General features: G+C 43.3%; 1 protein-coding gene across 2 annotated transcripts in view; it reads right to left on the bottom strand.

Moving 5' to 3' along the window:
* Positions 1-19,336, bottom strand: part of PRKCQ (protein kinase C theta) — a 92,201-nt gene that overhangs the window by 12,990 nt on the left and 59,875 nt on the right. For both annotated transcript variants that reach the window (XM_030572793.1, XM_030572882.1), the window contains 3 exons: positions 10,902-10,993; positions 7,927-7,989; positions 683-821 (listed from right to left, as the gene is read on the bottom strand). In XM_030572793.1, the coding sequence (XP_030428653.1) occupies positions 683-821; positions 7,927-7,989; positions 10,902-10,993 (294 nt within the window). The remainder of the gene's footprint in view (positions 1-682; positions 822-7,926; positions 7,990-10,901; positions 10,994-19,336) is intronic.

Genomic DNA, 19,336 nt, shown 5'->3' with positions numbered 1-19,336 from the left:
CCATTCGCAAGAACCTTATATACCAGGCCAGCCTGTGGCTCGGGAGCCACTTGCGGCTCTTCAGAAGTTAATATGAGACTCCTTGTATAGTAGGTGACCAGATGTCCCTATTTTATAGGGACAGTCCTGATTTTTGGGTCTTTTTCTTATATAGGCTCCTATTACCCCCCATCCCCTGTCCCGATTTTTCACATTTGCTGTCTGGTCACCCTAAACAGGCATCGACTCCAGGGCTGGAGCTACAGGTACCAACTTTCCAATGTGCTGGGAGTGCTCACTGCTCAACCTCTGGCTTTGCCACAGGCCCTACCCCACTCCAACCCTTCCCGTGCCCTCCCCTGAGCCTGCCGCGCCCTCACTCCTCCTCCCCAGAGCCTCCTGCACACCACAAAACAGCTGATTGGGAGGTGCAGGGAGGGAGAGAGAGGCACTGACTGGCAGGGCTTCTGGTGGGTGGGAGGCACTGGGAGCGGGGTGTGGGGAGCTGATGGGAGGCTTCTTTTTATATACTTTTCACGCAAGCCTGCAAGTGATTAATCATTGTCTGTTTCCTCAAAGAAAATGATGCAACCCCTGGGCTAAATTATGCTTTCAGTAACAACCATGCAATCTCATTGATATTGATGGGCTTCATGCAGGTCAGACTGAGAAGAGATTTGACTTAAGTTCAGGTCATACCTACCTCAGGAGCAATGTAATCAGGAGTTCCACAGAAAGTGCTTGTCTTTGCATCTTCAAACATGTTCTCCTTACACATCCCAAAGTCAGCGATTTTGATATGCCCGTCCTTGTCTAACAGAACGTTATCCAGCTTCAAATCTCTGCAAGAGAAGAGCAAAGTAAACATCTCCTATGGAAATGTTATCCAGCGGCGTAAGCACATATATAATAGTACACAATGTGTTCTTGCAATGGGACAGTGGCAAGATTTGGTGATTTGAGAACTCAAGAGGGAGGTCAAGGTCTCCATCCTGACCCCAGCAATCTCTACAGCCAACTTAGTGAGTTCACCCTGTCTACTCTACTCCCATTTCCTCACCTGTCATATGGGCTTATAATAGTTACTGTACCTCCCATGCCTTGGAAGGGGGTTGTGTGAAGATTAACGGGGAGCAGCATGGAGCTGTCCTGCCTGCTCAGCAGCTCCAAGAATGAAATTGCCTGTGTAAGAGGGGCAAGAACACAGCCTCACCCTGTTCCCTTTGGGTTGCATTGACCCCCAGGGCACACAAGGAAGATGCACACCTTGCACTCAGGGAAGCACATGGGCTGTAGTTTTTACCTGGCTGCTGAGACAGGCTACAAAAAGGAGGAGGGTTTTTTTTACACTTTCTTTCTCGTTAGACAGCCCTGCAACATCCACGTTAAATAGCAGTATAAGCAGCTCTGCTCCCGGGGACAGGGGAGGACATTAGGAATTCATGGAGGCTGAGACAAAGGCGAAAATATACTTTCATACAAGTCCTGTCCCAAAATCAAATTCCGGTGCTAGCCTCAAGGGGTCTGTTTACACTGCAGTTAGAGATGCATGTGTGCTGCCGCATATGGAGATACCCCAGAGATAGCTTTGATCTAGCTAGCCCAAAATACAGTTGCAGGGAAGCTGCAGCCGGGCTGGCTTTGCAATGGCTGGGAGCACCCCAGAACATGAGTAAAACATCCATCATCTTTTCCCTCCTGGGGCTCCACTAGCTGACGCTGAAGTATTTACATAAGTCCTTCACACACTACTGCAAAGCTCTCCTCTGAGGTTGCAGATTCTGCAGGCTGCTGCGGGGAGCCAAGAGCTTGGAGAGAAATAAAAAGCAAGCCAGCCAATGAATCACACACATCAACACAGAACAAAGAGATGCCCACACAGGAACAACCCCTTAAAGGAGAAATGGGGTGATGGCTTCTTCTGGGTTAAGTATCAGAGGGGTAGCTGTGTTAGTCTGGATCTGTAAAAGCAGTAAAGGGTCCTGTGGTACCTTATAGACTAACAGAAGTTTTGGAGCATGCTCGGGGGTCGCGTAAACTCCATGAACTGTTCCAAAACTTCTGTTAGTCTATAAGGCGCCACAGGACTCTTTGCTGCTTCTTCTGGGTTAGTCTCCAGAGCTGACCTAAACTTCAAGTTACGGCTGATAAAATAGTGATTAAGTCACAGGGACCAATTTTCAAAGTGGTTTTCTAAAGAACACATTTTTCTGCACTTACATGCGCCAGCAGGCCCTTAAGCATGTGACTTAGCCACTTTACCTTGAATGGTCCCTTGAAATATGTGCTTACTTATGCAATCTACTCCACCCTGAATATTGAGCTGTGACATTCCGAGTACATTTCCCAGACCTGAAGAAGAGCTCTGGAGAAGCATGAACATTTGTCTCTCCTACCAAAAAAGCTGGTCCAATAAAAGATGTTACCTCACCCAACTTGTCTCTGTAATATCATGGGACCAACACGGGTACAACAACGCTGCATATAGAAGTGACTTATAATTTTGGGCACTCCACCTGAGGCACCTTGAAAGGGGCCTGACTTCCAGTGGGTGGCTTCCCAGAGCCTTCTGAAAATCAGAACCTGTTTCAAATTGAGCAGCCCAAAAATACAGGCAACCAAAATTGCTTAGGCTATGGGAAGGGATAGCTCAATGGTTTGAGCATTGGCCTGCTAAATCCAGGGTTGTGCATTCAATCCTTGAGGGGACCATCTAGGGATCTGGGGCAAAAATCTGTTAGGGACAGTACTTGGTGTGAAGGCAGGGGACTGGACTTGATGAATTTTCAAGGTCCCTTCCAGTTCTATGAGATAGATATATCTCCACACACTGCAGACCTTGCAGCTGTGCCACTGTAAGGTCTCTCATGTAGCTGCTCAATGCTGAGGGGAGAAAGCTCTCCCATCAACATAATTAAACCACCCCCCAGCAAGTGGTGGTAGCTATATCAGTGGGAGAAGTTCTCCTGCTGACAGAGCACGTGTGCACACTACCACTTATGCTGGCAACATTTATGTCACTCAGGGATGAGTTTTTTCACTCACCCCCCGAGTGACATCAATTTTGCAATCATAAGTGTTAGTGTAGACATGGCCTTAGTTGCTTCTGAAAATGGAGTGCACTCTATCTCAGTAGTCAACCATGAGCCATGTTGGACTCCTATTAAAAACTGAGGCGCCACTGAAAATCCCAGACAAAGCACCAATCTTTAAAAATAAGGACCATAACATCAAGAGAAGAAAACATTGTCAGAGGATAATAGTCTCCTGCTGCCAGGATAAAAGGCGAGACATTGATCAACAAGAAATACAGAGGCAACAGTTGTGTTCACTCTCCAAGCGGCAGATATTCATGTTGTCATCATTCCCAACTTCACTGACTTTATTTCTGTTATTCAAAAGAGATTAATCCCATTCTGTGATGTTTTGTCTGATAGAAGGAAACAAAGAACAGTATTACTTGCCCCCACCTCCATTACTGATCAGCCACAGTTTTATTGGCTCAAGGGACAAATGTTGAACATGCTTCAGCCAATTAAAACTCAGGCTGTTTATTAAAATGTAGAGGGGAGATGTAGTCGGATGCGGGAAAATGCTTGTAGAGGAGAATGGGAGCATGTGCTACCTGAACTACAACTCACATGAGTCATCAGGGCAGCATTTCCAAATCAAAATATTTTGTATTGCAGCCAAAATATTTTGCTTTTCGGCCAACATTTTTGGTATTGAAATTTCTGCCAAAAATTACTGATGTTCTGCAAACTCACATCCTCCTCCCTCATGCTTTTCATCCAGCTCTACTAAGAACTTTCAGTAAAATTCTCAAAAGCACCAAAGGGCTGGAATAAAATAAAAATAAGACACATTCAGATGCCGGATAGCATCTTCTTAGCTTAATGTCAGTGATATTGCTCTCGTATTGAGGTCATTGGTCAATAGAGATTATATAAACGGCTCCCACATGAATACTAATAACGAATAAGAAGAATTATGTCGAGTCAAATCTTTTGCTTTAATGGGCAAGTTGTTTGTAAACAAGTCATTCAACTGTAATTTCTGTTACCATGTTTACACTTCATGACTAACCTTGAAATAAACTGATTTTGGTTTCAGTAAACATTGTTGCTTCTGAGAATTTTCTAAATTTCTTTCAATGATCTGCTTGCATCCTCATTTTGTAAGGTAATAATTTAACAACTAATTTTTACCAGAGCACTGGAAGGTCAATTGTCCTGTAAAGAACTAGTTCAGTCTAGTTCCCACGCGTTCAGTCATTACTCTAAATGCCAGTGATTGTTGTCATAGGGAACGTGAGCCACAAGACTGATTTTAATAGCCCTTTCCACCCCTTATTGTTCCCATGCCCTGTTATTTAGGAATTAAATGTAATCCCTGTTTGTTATATACACACAAAACTGGCAGCCTGATTCCCCATACCTTGTCTAGTCATTTACACCTGTGCTAAAAGAAGGCAAATCAGACTGCTAGGATTTGACATCCATTTGGCAGAGGGGTATTTGACTACACAAGGTGCAAAGGAGGGAATCAGGCCCTGGATATTTACTAGAGCTGGGCAAAAAAACCTTTCATCGTAACCCTTCTCCATGAGAAAACACTGTTTACACAAAACCGACTTTTTTGTGTGTTAAATTATGTCAATTTTGATTCAATTTTGTTTAGAAAAAATGGGGGAAAATATTTAGAAAATGTTGAATCCTCTCCTCTCAATAGTTTCTGAAGGAAAAGATTTGGTTTTTCATTTGGAAATGTGACTTTATAAAAATAAATAAATGCAAAGGGTCAAAATCAAACCAAAGTGTTTCAAATTCGCTGAAACAAAATGAAACCATGAAAAATGTAAAAGTTTGGCTTTTGGTCCCAATTTTGAACAATTTCCCCCCCCAGAAGCTCACAATTTTTCACAGGGCAGAAAATTTGTTTTCCAACCAGCTCAAGTATTTACTGATTGCTGGCAAGGTTAGTTTATATTAATGAAACCCTAGTGTTGGGTCTGATCCTCATTTATCCTGAGGCCACTTTACGCTTCTCTAGAGTATGTCTACAGAACCGAGGTTAAAGCGCTGCCGCGGCAGCGCCTTAATGTGGTTGTGTAGTCGCGGCTCCAGCACTGAGCAAGAGCTCTCCCAGCGCTGCAATAAAACCACCTCCACAAGGGGAGTAGCTCCCAAAGCTGGAGCACTATCTACACTGCCACTTTACAGCGCTGAAACTTGCATCGCTCAGGGGGTTATTTTTTCACGCTCCTGAGCAAAGAAAGTTTCAGTGCTTTAAGTGGCAGTGTAGACAAGGCCTGAGTCGTGTAAAGGGACTTTGAAAAGGGTGTAAATATAAAGTCACAGTAAAGTGACCTTAATGTAAATGAGAATCAGACCCATTAAATCATTAAAACAGGCTGGGCCTGAGGCACTTTGTACTGCTCTCGGAATGTGAAGTGGCATTTAAAGGAGTGTAATTTACATTTACATTCACTTTAAGGCCCTTTTACACTGCTGGAGTGGTGTACAGTAGCCTTTGTGTAGTTGAGAATTAGGCTCCTAGTTTGGCCCACAGTTTGTCCATCGTAAATCCAGTTTTGTGTCCTTGGTGTTTGCACCCCAATATTTCCTTATAAAGTGTCAGATCTTGGAAATTAAGAGGGATCCAGACATTCTTAATAATAATGACATAAATTCAGATGAAAAAATGAATAAATAACGTATTCATTAGACTACTTTTGAAAAACAATTCAGAAAACACCCAACAACACCCTCAACATTCGTACATATCTCCTGAGTAGAACTGATGGAAAACAAGAATTCCATTTTGCAAAACATTTTGAGGTTCCAATGTGGAACAAGCCCGTGATGTCTGGCAGGGTTTTTTGTGTGAAAATAAAATGAAACAGAAAGATCTCAGCTGACTGCCAATTAGCTAGCGAATACCCTGGTGATAAAAGCACTCACTAGGGTTGTAAGAGACCCAAGTTCAAGTCATTAGTCCCTGTCTGAAGGAGCAGAGGTTTCAAACTAGGTCTCCCACATCCCAGTTGCGTGTCCTGACTACTGCTCATTCTCTCATTTTGACCAGCAATTTCATCCTGGACCTCAGAAACCTGCCTGATTAATGTTTTGTCAACATTTCGGTCTTAACAAATTGGCATTTTCCAACAACAACAACAACAAATTTTGTTGAAAAGTCTCCAGTCAGCTCTAATCACAGCAAGCTGTGCTGTTTACATGCTGAAATATTGTTGGTAGTGCTTCCTCTAGTGACATCTAAGGATATTTCCACACTACTCACCGGATTGGTGGGCAGTGAGTGATCCAGCGGGGGTTGATTTATCGCGTCTAGTCTAGACACGATAAATTGACTCCCAAGCGCTCTCTCATTGACTCCTGTACGCCAGTGCCACGAGAGGCGTAGGCAGAGTTGACCGGGGAGCGACAGCAGTTGACTCACCGCGGTGAAGACACCAAGGTGAGTCAATCTAAGTATGTCGACTTCAGCTACGTTATTCACGTAGCTGAAGTTGCGTAACTTAGATCGATCCCCCCCCAGTGTAGACCAGGGCTTAAACTATCATGTTAGTACCATTGTGGAGGCAACACTTATGCAGAAAATGTAACGTCATCAGCTAAAGTGGTAGGGCTTCAAGGTCTCTACATTAGCTAACGGCAGGCAGCTGAACGTCCCCTTTCCCAGAAGCCAATTCCCAATATCAAGAGCTAATTAAAAGTTAGAAAAATTTCAAATTTTCAATATAATTTTTGTGCAGAAATTTTAAATGTTGTTCTCCAGAATATCTTCCATCTGATTTTTGCTGGTTTTTCAACCAGCTTATAGGGTGATCAAATTTTTTTAAAAAATTGAATTTTGAGGGAAAATTCCTGAACATTTCTATTCATTTCCTCATTTCTTCTGAATGAGTTTTCAGCATAGAGGGGCAACCCTCATCTTGCTCCAGCACATCCCTACATTAAATAAAACTGAGCTCAGTCCATATTTAGCATCGTAGTATCCTTCTGAAAAACTTTCCAATGTGCAACACTGTCCATATTATACATGAAGGATGTGCAAACCCTATTGACACAGTAAAAAGAAGGCTGAATGGTATTTTTTCTCTGCAAGGATGTAATTCCATTTAGCTACACTTGGAGTTATGGATGCAAATTAAGGGGAGACTATTCCCTTTAATTTAGAAGGTGCGGCGTTGGTGATTAATTAGGGGGCACTTCCATCTGATTCACTACTGAACCAATGGGGTTAGGGAGTCTTGCTTTAGTGGAGGTGCTATCGTTTGAGCTACTTCAGGTCATTAAAAATCCCATGTCATTTTCCCATCAACTAGGATCATTGTTAACTTTGGTGACCTGGATAAATTCCTAGTGGGTAAGAACATTTTGTTTATTTAAAATCCCTTTGCAGTTCTATTGAAATAGTTCAGTAGTGTATTTTTTTCCCCTTTTAATATAAGCTGCTGTCTTCCAATCTAGAAGTGGCTACATTGCAGTGGCAGGGCAAAGTGACCCTTCCATATATAAGGTCTAAGCATGCACTCCTGGTGCACTCGAAACTCCTAACAAAGTCAGAGGGAGTTCTGAATGGACATGTGCTGGAGGGGCTGGGCCCATGTTTTGCAATCATGTCTTCGGGATCTTTCAGTGCAAGGCACTTTATAAATGTCAATAAAATCTCAGACTGGCTTTGGAATACACAATGAGCATTGACCTCAATGGATGTAGGATGGGATCCCCAAAGGGGTGCATAAGATTGACTCTTTTCCAAGCTCTCTCTCCCAAAATAAAATAGGCGAATGGGATGAAAAATAAAGCGTGTTGTAAATTCAATATTAGTAAGAAGAACAAAGTACAAACTAGCAGGTAAAATCAATATGTTGAAGAAAAAACCTAACTGTGCCGTATATTAGATTCCAAAGTGTAAAACTACCTGTATATTATTCCCTTAGAATGAAGAAATTGCAGACCACAAATGATTTCAGCAGCATAGAACCTGGAAAAAAAAAAGACCGTGAATCAGAACTGATGTCTTCCCACAATAATTCTCCATTTGGGGCCAGATTCACAGCTGGTGTAAATTGGCATCATTCCACTGCAGTCAAAGGACTACAAGCAACGTCTTCAAAAGCAGCCGAGTGATTTTAGGACCCCAACTCCCTTTTTCAAACATGACTTAGGCACTTAAGAGCCCAAGTTCCACTGACTTTTGATTTTGGCTTCTGAGGGACAGATTATTTAGGCACCTAAAGATGCTGATAGCTTCCGAGTGGGATATTCTAAAGGGTTTGGTTCTAATTGCCATATAAATCACTTGGGAAATCAATGAGAATTGGCCCCTTACCTGCTTAAGCACTTTTTAAAATCCTCAGGTGCCTAGTGTACATCTTTAGGCAGCTTTGAAAATCTGCCTAAATCACTTTTGAAAATGGGACTTAGGCTCCTAAACCACTTAGGTGCTTTTGGAAATTTTACCCCATGTCAGTTTACACCAGCTGCAGATCTGGCTACTTGTGTCCTTTGTAGAGTCATTTTTTACCAAGGTTCTTTAGAGACCCTTGTTCACAGCACATTTCTGCACTGGGGTGAAACTTCACCCCAACACACAGGTCCAGTGTAGGACGAATACACCACTTAAGTTTCACTTCAGCCCTCAAAATAGGACCCCTCTGCCCAGTGGTGAATGTAACCCTAGGGCCATATTTCCACTGGATTCGACTGCATACTCTTATCAGACCTTGAATGTCCTAGGCTGGGGGCACAGTCCTCATCATTAAGGGTTTTTTTCAAAGAAAACCCAACAAATCAAACTTTTATTTAAATTAGGTTCTGCTATTTAAATAGAAATTAATTTCTAAGGTGTTTCAATATTGACTTTTACAATATCATTTGCTGGCATAAGGACTTAGAAAAAACTTTTCTCTATTTCAATTCCTCTATTTCAATCGTGCCTAAATACATTTTTAATTCTCCCTTGGCGTATTTACTTTTTATATACATTTACCTTTTTGCCATTTGATTTGACAGGATTCATGTCCCCATCCCACTTTTTTGCTGCTCGGTGCCGAAAACAAGAGACTCTCATTTCTTTCATAACACACTATTTTTGTCCAAAATAGATGGTCTCAGGAGCTCTGCATAACGGGGCATGTGGCTTACACAGTCATCCTAAAGCCAAAGAGCTTCAACTTCTGGGAATGGCTGAAGATTATGGGACTTATTTGTAGTCCTTTTGCTCAATGGCTTTTTCTAAGGGTACATCTACACTGGAACTAGAAGTGTAACTCCCAGCTCAGGTAGATGGACACATGCTAAATTTGATTGAGCAAGAACCTAAAAGCAGCAGAGTAGCTGCAGCAGTTCGGGAGGTGGGAGAGTCTAGTTGCCCAGAGTACAGCCCCACCCATCCCCATCGCCATCCTGTTTTTAGGCTAGGGCATATATGTCTACCTGAGCTGGAAATTACACTCCCAACTGTAGTGTAGACACACCCTAAGAGTATGGAGAGAGTCTTCTCCTGACTGCAAAGACTTTCAGCAGTCAAAGTGGGAAATCCTGGCTGCTTTATTTCCCCTGTAGTGGGAGTTTGTTCATTTACATCAGGGCTGAACACGGCTCAGTGTGAGCTGCCCACACACTTACAAGGCCAGAAGATGTCCCCAGACATTTGACACTGAGCACAGAGGCCTGATTAGCCTCACATTTACTCCAGTTTTACACTGCAGTAACTCCACTAACTTCAGGGGTTTTACTCCTGATTTCCATCAGTGGCAGTGAGATCAGAACCAGGTCCCACATCTGAAATTCAAGGTGCGGCACAATCTGGGGGAGGGGGTGGGGGAAGGGCAGGGGAGTTTTAAGCCACCTTTGTGCTCTCAAAATTGTGGCCTAATCGGGGCCTACCCAGCTCCCAGTGCAATTTAGGGCAGCCCAGGGGCTGCTCTAATTTTCAACAGCCACCTATGGGCTCCTGCACGGCCCAGAGTGTTCCAGCAATGGCACTGTCCTCTCCCAATTCTTGTCCTGCCCCAAGATGTGTCTTGCCAGGAACAGGGAAGGAAGGTGGCTTGGGGCTGCTTATGCCACCCCTGCGGAGTCAAGGGAACCCCTCCTTTCTGGGTAAATCCTCAGCAGCTGTTCTGTGTCCTTTTGTGGCTGGAGCCAAACAGAAGGGCCAAACCAAGGGACAGAATCAGGACACTGGTGTGTTGTCAAAAGCTCTGCTATTGCCTTACAGTCTTCTTCTCTGTAGATTACCTGGAGATGTGGATCAATGTAACCCCACCATCTTAGTTCTTTAGTGAATGATTCACACTTTCTATGAAAAGACCTACTTCAGCAGCCAGACTGGGCCCACTGATCCATGACTGGAAAAATCAGCTGAATGAAAGGCTATGCTTGACTGGAAGATCTTGAAATGGAACGTACACTTTGTGCTTTTGTTATGGTTGTACCTAGACCCCTCAACTGAGATTGGGGCTGCAAGGTGCTAGGTGCTGTACATACACAGTATAAAAGAAAGTCTCTGCCCTGAAGAGTTTACAATTTACACAGACAAGACAGAGAAATGGTGGGAGGGGAAACAGAGGCACAGGGAGAGGAAATGACATGCCCAAAGTCAATGGCTGAGGCCAGATGACAATAATCATACCAAGCCCTAATATAGTAATTTTCACCTGTAGGTCCAGAAGCTTTACAAAGGAGGTTCAGTATCATTAATCCTCTTTTACAGATAAGGAAACAGAGGCACAGAGAAGAGAACTGGCTTGCCCAAGCTAACACAGCAGGCCATTGGCAGAGCCAAAAACAAAACCCAAGTCTCCCTGAGCTTTATCCATTAGGTCATGCTGCCTCCCTATTACACTAAGTATGTGACCTACAAAGTAAAAGGCAATTAAACCATCTTACGTTGCTCTGGCGGTGTCAAACTTGTGACAGCTTTGGATATGAAACATTAGGTCTCCTCCATTTAGATATTCCATTACAAAAAAGAGGTTTTCCTAGAAAAACAATAAAAGACTAGAATTAGGTACTAAAAGGAAACATACCATGAAGAAGGAGTGGGAGGAGAAAGGGGAAGGAAAGAAGGGTATAATATGAAGTTGGATTTCTGAAGCAAGCAACCTATTTCACTGGTGTTTCCTTTCCACTTTTTTTCTGTTGACCTCCTACCTAGCTCCCACTGCCCAGATTTGTATAATCACTGTTAAAAAACATAATTATAAACAATCTCAAACTCACACATAGCATTTTTCATCAGCAGATTTCAAAGTGCATTGCAAAGGAGAGCAGTTTCATTATCCCCCTTTCAGATATGGGGAAACTGAGGCAAGGAGCAGTGAAGTGACTTGCCCAAGGCCAGCCAGCAGAGTGACAGAACTGCGAATAGAGTCCAAGGCTTTTGAGTCTCAGTCCAGTCCATTGATCACTAGGCCACACTGCCTGCCACGGGCCCCAGTCAGAGAGACACCTGCCCACGTTAGCAACTTTATGTATGGGAATGGTCCAATAGAGAGCTTGATCCTGTAATATACTGAGCACGTTGGCCCTGGTCCAGCAAAGCACTTAAGCACATGCTTAATTTTAAGCAAGTGAATAGTTCTGTTGATGGGGCAGTACGTAAACAATTATTGCGAAGGTTTAAGCGAATAATAAGTCTTGTAGTATGCCCAAAATGTGCCAACAGTTCACAGAAGCTTTAGAAAGCCACAGTTCCTGCTTCCAAACTGGATACAGACAAGTGTCCTAATACTGCAATTGGAAGACCCTGAGGCTAGTACGGTACCCCATTATATAAATGGGGTCCTGCACGAATGCAAGGGTCTGTCTGCAGGGAATCAATAGCAGGACTGGATTCCTAAGCTTCAATTTCAGTTCTTTGCGTATGGCCATTGCATATGGTTTTGATAGTGCAATTACATTAGGAACAGCTCTGTCACTCGAGCCTGCACAAATCTGAGTGTATGCCCTGGTCTAGTGGTGTCAGAACGCCACGGAGTCCTGTGCTAGGCTGGGTTCTTGCCCTGGCCCTGCCTCTGACACAGACTTCCTCTGGAGTCTTAGAAAAATCCTTTGACCTCAATGTCTGATTATACCAGGCTCTGAGGGACAGCCAGTGACATCAGCTCCCACTGTGGTCCTCAAGAATTTAGGGTGCCGAGTACCTTTCAGGAGGTGAGCAGGACTGTAGCCTGTGCATATGCAGAACTTGGATATTAATTACTGACCCAAAATCCTGTTGTAAACATTAATAAAACAATAACTTAGATTATGAATTTAGGCAAACTCTTAAATGAGTGTTGGTGCATAAACTGCATCATGCCAGGAAGCACTGTGCCTCAGAGATACCCTGGGAATCACAATTTCTCCCTTCCTTCTTTCTTGATCCTGAAGGGTAGTGATTTGCTGCTGGCCTGTACCAGCAGTAAATTATTCTTCCAATCCTGCTAGCTCAGCTTCTCTGGCCAGCCAGTTCCCCTCCTCTCCCTGTTGCCATGTTCCAGGGTGGGAGTTAGCTGGCAAATAGCCCTGCTTACTCCCATGTTCCTGGACTTGGATAGGATCGTAAGGGGGATTCTTCCTCCCATTCTTGGGCATATATTCTGGGTCAGAGTATAGCCCGATGTTTTCAGTGTCCCATGAACAAGAAAAACGCTATATACAGCTAGACATTCCTCACCTGTTAGAGTCAATCTTACAATGGCCTTTCCCATTCTAAGTACAGAGACGACTATAAATACCACAATGCTGTAATAAGCACCCATTTTTAATGGTGCCTACTGAGTGTGCTATGTGCTATTATCATGGCACAGGGAATTGTGTTGCTCCATGCTGTGCAATACACAACATTAAAGACATGTTCTGCCTTGAGGAACTGCTAATTGAAAAAAACAAGCCCACATAAGACAGTGTGCAATGGGAAACCATCTGAAAATGATGTCACCCTTCCTGGGTGCTGAGCACTCTGGTAAGGGGGTTGACTGATTTCAGTGGGAGATGCATTACATGATCAAACCCATAGTGCTTTGAGAAACAGAATGTACATTCTACCAAAGCATGTTGTATCACTTGCCTCATTGTCTACGTTCTCAGGGTGTGGCATGCATGGAGTTAAATCAGCATGCTCCCGCTTTACATGCAATGACGGTGAAAATGAACAGTTGCTGGCAGTAGTGATTTTGCCTTTATAAACAGGAAGTATGAAACAGGGCAGCATTTAAATGAATCTTGTGAAGGTATGGTCTAACTAATCCTATGACCAACTGGAAACACTCCACAGCACTTTCTCTGGGGTATGTTTATTTTTTAAGCATTGCATACATACAAATATAAGTCAGACTAGTTACTGAAGAGGAAGAAATATCTTCCCATGGCTTTAACGGTCACAAATATTTGACCCATTCATGCGGTAGGCATGCATGGTACGTACACCTGCTGTTGGTTTCCTTTATCCTAGCAAATGTGTGCCATTCTTGGGCCAAATTTCCAGATAGTGTAAATTCATATAACTCCACGGAGGTCCATGGAAATAGGCTGATTTACACCAGCGAAGGATCTGGCCCTCTAAGCCCACCTATATCAGTATGTATAGTCCTGCCTTGGGTCTGACCCTGTCCATCCTTAGATGCATTGACTTCAGTGGAACTACTTAGGTGATGAATGGCTTGTGCAGGATCCTACCTCTGTCAATTTGTGGTTATAGGAAGTACAGAAGATACTACTTGCAATGGAAGGTTTTGAGGACAATCGAAGCCTAGCTGCTAAAGACAAAATGACTGAGGGTTTAATTTTGTTCTTCAGTGCTAAAGAATGTTTTCCCTTGTGTAATATCAGCCTATTCGCTAGAGATGGCAGCATTTCCCACAGCTGCCAGCCAATTCAATTCAGTCCTCATCTCACACAATTAGCTTTTTATTCTGATTCTCGCACTTGCAGCATATTTTACTGCATGTTAAATAACCTGATTCAGGATGCTCTGCTTTGCAAGTTCATCTGCTTGGTTTAAAGCAGCAAACACATCTGAATATGTGTGCAAAGATGCAGGTGTAGATTACGATATCTCAACATACTAAAGGCCTCCTGGCATAATTCAGCAAAAGGCTAATTCCACCACTTAAGTCTCACTTAGGACTTCAAAACAAGAGTTTTCTGCGGAGCTTAAGTAGAGTAGCTAACCTACCCCTCCTACAAGGGGATAGAACTGCCCCTATTGCAGGTTTCAGGGCTGGTTGAAAATTTTCAAAAATTCTTTTCGAATGGAAAATTGGGTTTTTGATTAAGCAAAAATTGCCGTTTGCTCGAAAAATTTCCATCTTTTGTCTGAAAATCTAAAAATGCTCTAATTTTCAGCTGAAAACTGAAATTTTTTTGGCCAAAATACTTTAGTTTTAAATGTCTGATTAAAAAGTCAACATTTTCTGCGATGGAAAAAAAAAATCTGACCAGCTCTTCTTAAAAAACACAACCTATAGACCAAATGTTTATCTGGTATAAATGGAGCTGATTGTCAGAAGAGCAATGGATAGTCAATGGAGCTATGCAGATTTACTCCAGCTGAGACTATGGCTCTTTGTCATTTTAATAATCACTGACACCTGCTCTCCCCTTTTCCTTGCCTACCTGCTGTGCAGAGGGCAAAACTCAGCCCCCATCATGTACTGACATCATCTTTGTACTAGCAGCAAAGAATCCTGTGGCACCTTATAGACTAACAGACGTTTTGGAGCATGAGCTTTCGTGGGTGAATACCCACTTCCTCAGATGCACGTGGTATTCACCCACGAAAGCTCATGCTCCAAAACGTCTGTTAGTCTATAAGGTGCCACAGGATTCTTTGCTGCTTTTACAGATCCAGACTAACACGGCTACCCTCTGATACTTGACATCTTTGTACTGTAATGTCTTTTCAGTTCAGACTTTATATTTTTTATGTGACAACAATCCATTGTGAACTTGAATGTGGGGGACAATTGTGTTTTTACAACTTTTTTGAAAGCTAGTCTTTTGAATTGCACTGGCTTAAATTTGCATGATGCTGATATAGCAGCACAGTGACAGGCACAGAAAACCTAGCCAGGAATTTCCAACTCAAAGAAAAAAATCTAATAATTCAATATTTTTTTTGTCCTGAATCAGGATGAAAAGTAGGATTATTGAAATTTTTCATGGATCAAAATAGTCTGAAAAATTTTGATTCAGAAATGGATAAGCATTTCATCATTGTCGATCACAATGAAATTTGTCAATGTGCCCATACTGAAATGTTTTATTTTGGTTTGTTGAACTGATCTAAAATGTTTCATTTAGAATAAGTTCAAAATTAAACTCCATTTCCTTATGATGCCACATTGCCTCATGGGAATTTTAGATTGGGAGCCTGAAGGTCCCATTTGGGCCAGGGTTCCTGACTGGACTACAGGTTTCAGAGGGATAGCCGTGTTAGTCTGTATCAGCAAAAACAACGAGGAGTCCTTGTGGCATCTTAGAGACTAAAAAATGTATTTGGGCATAAGCTTTCATGGCTATAACCCACTTCATCTGATGCATCTGGACTACATTTCCCATAATACACCTGCAATCACGGGCAGGGCTGGTGCAACCATTTAGGCAAGCATGGTGCTAGGATTTGGGGGGTGTTATTTTCTTCAGCAGTGACTGTGGTGGCCGGATCTTTGGCCATCCCGGTCGCTGCCGGCATTTAGGCGGAGAGAGGGTAGAGGAGCGCGAGGGGAGGGAGGGCAGGGGAGCGCAAGGAGGGCCGCCTGCAGCAAGTAAGTGGGGGGGGCGGCACGCAGGGGAACTCCCCGCCCCAGCTCACCCGTGCCCCACCTCCTCCCTGAGCACGCCATGGCTGCTTCACTTTTCCACCTCCCAGGCTTGTGGCACCAATCAGCTTAGGCACCCCAAGCCTGGGAGGCAGGAGAAGTGAAGCAGCGACAGCGTGCTTGGGGTGCTCGTGCTTGGAGCAGGGGTGAGCTGGGCGAGGGGGTGCCTCAGGGCAGAGTGTGGGGGATGGGGAGCTGCTGCAGGGGTGGCGCCTCAGGGCAGAGGGCGGGAGCTGCCGTGGGGGGGGCCTCAGGGCGGGGGCTCAGGAACGGGGAAAGGCGCAAGGTTGAAGTTTTGCCTAGGGCGCGAAACATCCTTACGCTGACCCTGATCACGTGTGTCCTTTGATGCACCACACAGCTTGGTCAGAGGGGGAGTCCATGTTGCCCATAGGAGAGCATGGGGCTCCGAAGTACAACTGCCATTAGGCAATGCAGCACAATACGGAAACGAAGTTTAATGTTGAACGGACTCAAAATGTTCAACAAACTGAAATATTCTGATTAAGACTGATGGAAAATTAAAAATAAATAAATCAGCAAAATTGAAATGTTCCCATGGAAAATTCAATTTTCCAGAAACAACATTCTCTACATTCAATGTCATTTTGATAGGGAATTCCTGACCAGCTCTAATCAAGATGTAGGTTTGATATGTTGATAAAAGGATGACGGGGCTGCTTGTATCTATTAATGGCCTAATGCTGCATGGTACTGATGTTCACCGTGACATCCTGAGTGTGCTCCACACCCACTGAAGCTTTTTGAAAACTCTCAGCTCACCACAGAATTGGCTCCTCGATTTTTTTTTTTTAAAGGAAGTTACAGGGTCTGATTCTCCTTTACCCTAAAGCCTTTTATACTAGTCTGTCAGTGAACAGGAGTCTGAACATGTTAAATCCCATATGTTAACGTGACATGTTATGTCAAATTTGGCCCAGCCTTTAGGTGTTGTACAAATGAGCTGTTACAAAAGATAAGGCTAACAGCACAGAAATGTTTCAGTAACATTTGTTTTTAAACTACAATAAATATGGTTTTTATTTTACTGTGAGAGGGGCCTTAATGTAAATTAGAATCTGGGGTATGAAGTGAAACAAGCTGTAAATAAAAATGAAACTGACTTTCAAAAATAGAAAGTCTACTTTTATGATTCAAGCTGAGTGAAATGCAAAAATCAATCAATAAATGAAAAAAAGCAGCATAAAGAGTGAAGAGTTAATTCAGAGATTAACACTGTACCGGTGTCAATAATTTCAGGATTAGTAGCACAGGAATTATAAAACAGTTTTTACAGTGTCCCTTTAAATCACATAAAATAAAAGGTTTTTAACACAATATATAATTAGCCTGTTGAATTCACTGCTGAGATCACTGCGGCAAAAAAATAAATAAATAAAAAACATCTGAAAAAAAGTGCATCTTCATTTATTCTAAGGAGGCTAAAAATAACAAGTTGCCTGATTTTCATGAGTGCTGCATCTTCCATGAAAGTCAGTGAGAGCCGTAGGTGTTCAGCATCTTTGAAATTCAGGCCAAAGGACTATCAATTCTCATGCTTCATAGCATACATTGATCATCACTGACTGGGATCAAGCAGAACCCATCCCCCTGTAATGGATCATACTGTCCAAACTAGGTACATTAGGGAGATATTTTATTCCTTTGAAGACATGTGGCAGATATTGATGCTGATGAAGAACACTGGACTGAAAGGACTACTGGTCTGTCTCAGTATGGAGATGCCTATGTTCCTGTTTCTACTATTCTTTGTAGATGCATTCAGTACATAAAGGAACTCAGAAACTTCGCATTGCCAACAAATCAATATTTCAGAAAGGTTTCTGACGCACGCTTTTCTGTTTGAAGCCACTTATCAAAAGCCATTCCAGTGAAGCCTTCAAAAAGAGATTCCAGTAATAACTCTTAGGCATGGCTTCTACACACCAGTGCATCTGCTATGAAATGCTTACTCTGAGGATATTATGATTAAAACATGCCTCCATCGAGTGGGGAGAGAATGTCTGTGGCTTGTTACAGCTCTCTCATTCAGAATGACTTTCCTGAGTTGAATGATCACTGCTTGACTCGGAAAGGTCAGAGGAGAAAAACATAAGTCAGAAATCAATCAGTCTACAGGCGATTTGGATTAAAAAGACATGCGCCAACTCCTACAGCTATAGTATGAAATGAAGAGGCCAAACTGCTTTAAAATGTTGAAAAGTTGACTTGAGTAAGACCAAAGAAGACACGTAATGTACATTAAGAGGGCAATATAGATTCATGCAGTAGAGGGGGGGAGGGCTTGAAGTGATCACTCATTTGACCTCGTTGCATTTTTCAGAACTATTCACTATACAGATCCTTGTTATTCAGGGTGTAAACCAACCGTTGACTCCAGGAGCTTAGGAGAAGCTTGTCCTGGAGGCAGGTTACCCCATAACTGCCTACTGTAGGGTTTCTTGCACTTCCTCTGAAGCAGCTGGTGTTGGCCACTGTTGGTGACAGGATCTTGGACTATATAAACCAATGCTCTATTCTAGCAACATACACATTGCTATATATCATTCCCACTGGTGTCTCACCCAACCTACCCTTGAATATCAACCACCTCCACTGGGAGTATTTTCCACTTCCCAGTTGTTACTATTGTCAAGAATACCTTTCCTATTATCTAGTCTCAGTTTTCTTTCCTTAGTTTCAGGGCACTTATCTTTCCCCCACCATCAGCTGAAACTGTACACAATTTACTTCCTGTATGTTATGGGTATCCCTTTGCTCATCGTCCTGAAAGGATTAAAATAGATGTTAGGATTCAAAATTTCATGATCTACTGACACAGGAGTTCACAAACTTTTCCACAGTAAATTTCATCCACTGTCCCTAAACACGTGTTGTTTGGGAAGCAGCAGAGGTACTATTTATTTCCTATGACACTTGCTGCTCTGTTGTTAACCTAGCACTGAGCAACATCTAGCGTTGCTAAATTAGGGTATATGAATGAGCATTGAAGCCTCCTGAGATGAAGCCAGACCTTCCAGAGCTGCCTAAGTGAACAGAGTGGTCATCCCCAGTTAAACTTGTCGTAAGGCCAGTTTAAAATGTTACTATATAGACCAGTGGTCCCCCAAATGCCTTAGGGAGTGCAAAGGAACATGGGAGGCGGGGGCGCGAGGCCCAGGTCAGCTCCCATGGAGGGTGGGGAGGGAGCACTACCCAGCCCCACTCGACCCCCAGCTCTGGTGTGGCCCCGCCTCCCAGCTGCTTCTCCACTCCCGGCTCTAGCCTCAGTCCTCAAACCCTGGCTGCAGCTCCGTTCCCGTCCCCACGTTCCCAGGTGTGGCTCCAGCCTCGGCTTCCTTATCCCTGTCCATGTGCCCCTCCCGGGAGCCCCAGCCCCAGCTCTGAAGTGGGGGTGCGGACAGGGGTAAGGGGTGTGTGTGACTCTTACAAGTTTGAGGACCACCGATATACAGGGAAGGAAACAAACTAGTTCTTTTTTATTTGCTTGGTATGGTG

This window comes from Gopherus evgoodei, chromosome 1, assembly GCF_007399415.2.
Source record: "Gopherus evgoodei ecotype Sinaloan lineage chromosome 1, rGopEvg1_v1.p, whole genome shotgun sequence".
Classification (NCBI taxonomy): domain Eukaryota; kingdom Metazoa; phylum Chordata; order Testudines; family Testudinidae; genus Gopherus; species Gopherus evgoodei.
The sequence above is the reverse complement of the archived record's forward strand: the minus strand, read 5'-3'. Positions and strand labels throughout refer to the sequence as shown.